This window comes from Anarrhichthys ocellatus, unplaced genomic scaffold (assembly GCF_004355925.1).
Source record: "Anarrhichthys ocellatus isolate YVR2014 unplaced genomic scaffold, GSC_Weel_1.0 scaffold4694, whole genome shotgun sequence".
NCBI lineage: Eukaryota > Metazoa > Chordata > Actinopteri > Perciformes > Anarhichadidae > Anarrhichthys > Anarrhichthys ocellatus.
This window is the reverse complement of record NW_022284668.1, coordinates 1-4,146: the sequence shown is the minus strand read 5'-3', so window position 1 is coordinate 4,146 and position 4,146 is coordinate 1. Positions and strand designations below refer to the sequence as shown.

General features: G+C 41.2%; 1 protein-coding gene across 1 annotated transcript; it reads right to left on the bottom strand.

The window, feature by feature from the left end:
• Window positions 1-6: 6 nt before the first annotated feature.
• LOC116379602 (lipopolysaccharide-responsive and beige-like anchor protein) lies at window positions 7-4,120 on the bottom strand. The gene is made up of 4 exons (XM_031841561.1): window positions 3,300-4,120; window positions 2,100-2,221; window positions 1,215-1,341; window positions 7-507 (listed from the first exon to the last, which is right to left on the bottom strand). The coding sequence occupies exons 1-4, from the start codon at window positions 3,354-3,356 to the stop codon at window positions 283-285; spliced, it is 531 nt and encodes a 176-aa protein (XP_031697421.1). The 5' UTR covers window positions 3,357-4,120; the 3' UTR covers window positions 7-282.
• Window positions 4,121-4,146: the final 26 nt, after the last annotated feature.

Sequence of the window (4,146 nt, the reverse complement as noted above, 5' to 3'; positions counted from 1 at the left end):
TATTGACTTTCTTGCCAAGTGTTAGACGAGAAGAACGATACCACCATGTCATATCTTGTTTGTTTAATGAGTAAAGTAAGAGTAAAAACAACACAAACTTGTGGTTTAAGGGGGCGTGTGAGCCTGTTTCTTGGTGCAGTGACTTCCACCGTTTGCACTCTTCAGGCTGGTAAACTAATCTGCTGCAGCTTAATATTAACCTTGACAGACACGGGAGCGGTATCAATTTTCTCATCCAAGAATAGCAAATGGGAGTCATTTGAAAAATGTCAAACTGCTCCTTTAAAATATTATTCGTAAGAATGTATTCAGATCTTGTGAGCTTGTGGTGGTCCCTACTGGGTGATTCGCAAATAGCAAATGATGTTTGAAATTGTCGCTACTTACGTCACTGGTGTTGACAAACCAGGCGATGTCTCCAAAGGAAGCCAGTTCGCCATTCACATAGCAGCTAATCTCACTGTTTTTCCAGCGGTTGTAGACGTGAACGAGAGTCACCATATACCACTGCAAAATAACAAAAATAAGCAGACTCTCACAATGGCAAACTCCTACTGAATGTGTGGAGCATCAATCACACACACAAGATATCAATAAGTCAGCATGTCATGTCAATTGGCCTGCTTCCATCACGTTTCAGGATTCCCCTCAAGCTACGATCCCACCTACTTAGATTTCCGGTTTCATCCTCAGCCTTACAACCAGTAAAATAGGTTACCGATGTTGCCACAGTGAAATAGGTTATTATGGTTTCTTCCGGACACGAAATAAGGCATTAAAAATAGAGTGAAAAATCAGCTAAAATGAGTTCTGGGTCCTCATGAGGTTTATTGAGGTAAGGTGGGGCCTTCATGCCCAAGGGGAAGGAGGAGGATGTTTCAAATTGTCCGCTGCAATGGTCGTCCGTGTGTGCCGTGCCTGGAAGGGACTGGGAGTATTGGATCATCCGTCTCTCCCGTTGCCCTCATTCCTCCTCCTTCTAGTTTGGCTTCTCCCAAGAGTCAGGTAAGAGGCGACAGTTCTTTCTTACAGCAAGGTCCAGATTTATTGTGTGTGTGCAAGTGATTGATTATGTATGTGCAGACATATGATTACATTGAACCATCTACAATGACATTTCCAGGCTTTGTCTTTTTTGTGTGCATGAATGTTTGGTTGGCCTCGTTCACCAAACCAGTACCTGTGTTGTGCTTCGTGTCGTGTTCCTTTCGTACCTTCTGTGGTTTGAAGTCGTACTTTACACAGTGCTGGAATCCTTTCCCCTTCGTTTTTAATGAGGTCACTATCAAACATCCACCCACAAAGTGTGCAGAGTAACCCATGCCTTTATTGGTGCGAAAACTGAAAATAAATAAATGGAAAATACAAAAACACAGTTTTAGGGAGGCTGCACAATTTCATGCTGGGCAACGTGGGTTATAGCGTCCAATATCATATTAATGCTTTAAAAAGGGTCTCAAAAGGATAAAGATAGCAAACAATCATTCCTCAACTTCACAGACTCGTCCTATCATTCCAAACGTCCCGGGGACTCGGAGCCCCTGTGTGTGATTTAGTGAATTAATCTCTTTTTAAAAAGGGCACGGGGCTGAAGAGGAGCTTTTATTACAGATTCGCTCAAGCAGCGCGTTGGCCATCCAGCTTGGTTATAATTTTCACAGACGCCTAAACAGATCCCTGTTGTATAAATGAGATTTTTGACAGAAATGAATCATTGGTTGAAAAGAAGATCAACCAACCCTCGGCTCCTCAGAGAGGAAGCAGAGGATGAAGAGACAGGAAAGATGGAGGGAGGCGCACAACCGTTTTCTCATCTGTGAGGCTGGACTTCTGCAGCATTTGGGATTCAAATGCATTTAAGATACAATTTGGTCATAACGGGGACTTGTGCACATGCATATGTTAACACTTAAAATGCACGCACCCATGTAACACAACCTTTCATGCAATCCCCCTCTGCATTTGTTATTTAACCTATAAATGTGCACTACTTCCCAGAGGCATTTCTGCATTCTATATATAGTATGTTTAAACTTAATTAAACATTTAAATGTCAAACAAAGGTTTAGGTTAACTCAAAGAAAGGTATTGTTACCTACCAGTACAGGTAAGGCTTGTCTTTGTCTACATTGATGTTGTTGAGAGGATCCATGCGGAGCCATGTGTGGAATGTAAACCCATTCTGGTACGGCCATTTTGCTATAGGAGGCAGAGCTATAGCCTGTTAGGAAAAAACATGAAATGAACAAAGAACTGTGGGTTAGTACAATAGGCATTAAGCTGCTGACAAACACTGATCAGTTCTAACAGAGTCCAGATCAAACAAATCAGAGGTAAACCCATCTGGCCGACCTGTATACTTCCACACGTAAAAGCACCATCACCAAGGCAATGGAGTTCATATAAAGAAGGTGGCAACCACATACACTATTTACTTCCTGCATGACCCACAATTGATGAAATGAAAGTTTGTAAATATTAATGTTACTTAATAATCAGATTGTTCTTTACTCCTACAGATAATTCCTGAAGACATTAAACCAATTTAAGCCATTTGTCTGAGTTACTTTTACTGTTTAAAGCATTAATAAAACTATTCAAACTTGTGATGCATTAAAGGGAGGATCCTCCCGAATGAACATACTGCCATTACACATCATACCCCCTGTGGCAGGAAGAGGAAAAAAAACGACAGCACACCTTTCACTATACATGGTGAACAATTCATGCATGAGCAAAGCCATGCTTTTGTAAAGTTCCAGTGCAATGAACACTAAAACTGGAGAGAGATTTAACATTGTAATTGAAATGAATAAACAATGCTTTTGATATTAAAATTGTTTTCCTGTTGGAAGTCTTTTGTGATCTCTAATTCTATTACGTGCATTTCATTGTGTTTTGTTCAATGAGCGTAACAAGGGCATGTTGTCTACTTAACGCGTTCATTCTCCAACCAAAACACAATAAAGGTTGTTTGGTACTTAAATGAACTAATTATGCATCTACAGAAGGACAGGAAAAGAGCACAGCCGGTGTGTGTGCAGCCGGATTTTCATAGTTCAAAGCTGAATAGCTTTGAACTATTCAAACATTCTGTTGGCTCGACATTTATTTATTTATTTTGCATTAATATCTAGTAGGACATCTTGCTTCTCATGTACTGAAACGTTCCAAATAGCAGTCCAGCACTAACCTTTAAATTCACGTCTGTCAGCTCATCATCTATGTTCAAACACACTTAAAAGGGGATGTGTTTTTCATTCTGCCACGTAATGGTGGACATTATGGAGTATACTCACAGCTGCATTTTTCCCTGGAAAGCTGAAGAATGAGTCGGGGCCATTCCTGTGAGCCATGTACTTCAGAACTGACAAAAGCTTCACTGCATGGCGAGGCTGAGGAGAAGAAGAAAACACACCAGGATCATTTTAGACAGGCATACATATGCACATAGAACCATATGAACCCTAGTTACACATTCGCTGTTTCTGCATGAAGCCACAAATGATTAAAAGCGAGCGCAACTTTGGTTCTGCTTGTTCTAAATTTACCTCTTAGACTCATCATACTTTGACATCCAGCTACATTTACTCAGCAGCACACTCAGAATTCAGTAGCATCTTCATTTACCACATAATATACTTATCATTGTGCACGTTGTTGCTCTAACACACAGAATTCAGATACTGGAGCTAAATCCGGGGGAGTGATAAACATTCCTGCATATTTTCATGATTTTCAACAAGGTTGTGGTTTATGGTGTTCAGTGGCAGAACACTTCATTGTTAAAGTTCTGCACTCATCCCGTCAATAACATCTCCCCAGATACTTCACACAAAACATGAAGAGAGGAGTGGCGGCAAGATCTGCTTGAAAGTGGGAGAGCAAGGTGAAATTCAGAAGCATAAAAGCAACTCGCCCCATTTCCTTGACAACTTGATCAGTGTCAGTGATCGATGGACTACTTTCCCTCTCGTCATCCGTCTCTCCCTCTGTGCCACTGGTCCTGCCTGAATGTAGTAACTTATCTTCTGTACCACTATCATACATCTTGAGTTCATTATTCCCTGATAGGAACACACGCGCGCACGCACACGCGCACACACACACACACACACACACACACACACACACACACACACACAC

Excerpts from the sequence above, each read along its gene's own strand:
- LOC116379602 (XM_031841561.1), bottom strand. The coding sequence starts at position 3,356 with ATGGCTCACAGGAATGGCCCCGACTCATTCTTCAGCTTTCCAGGGAAA. Across the intron at positions 2,222-3,299 it reads TTCCAGGGAAAAATGCAGCT|GCTATAGCTCTGCCTCCTAT; the intron begins GTGAGTATACTC and ends TTTTCCTAACAG. Across the intron at positions 508-1,214 it reads ACGACTTCAAACCACAGAAG|TGGTATATGGTGACTCTCGT; the intron begins GTACGAAAGGAA and ends GTTATTTTGCAG.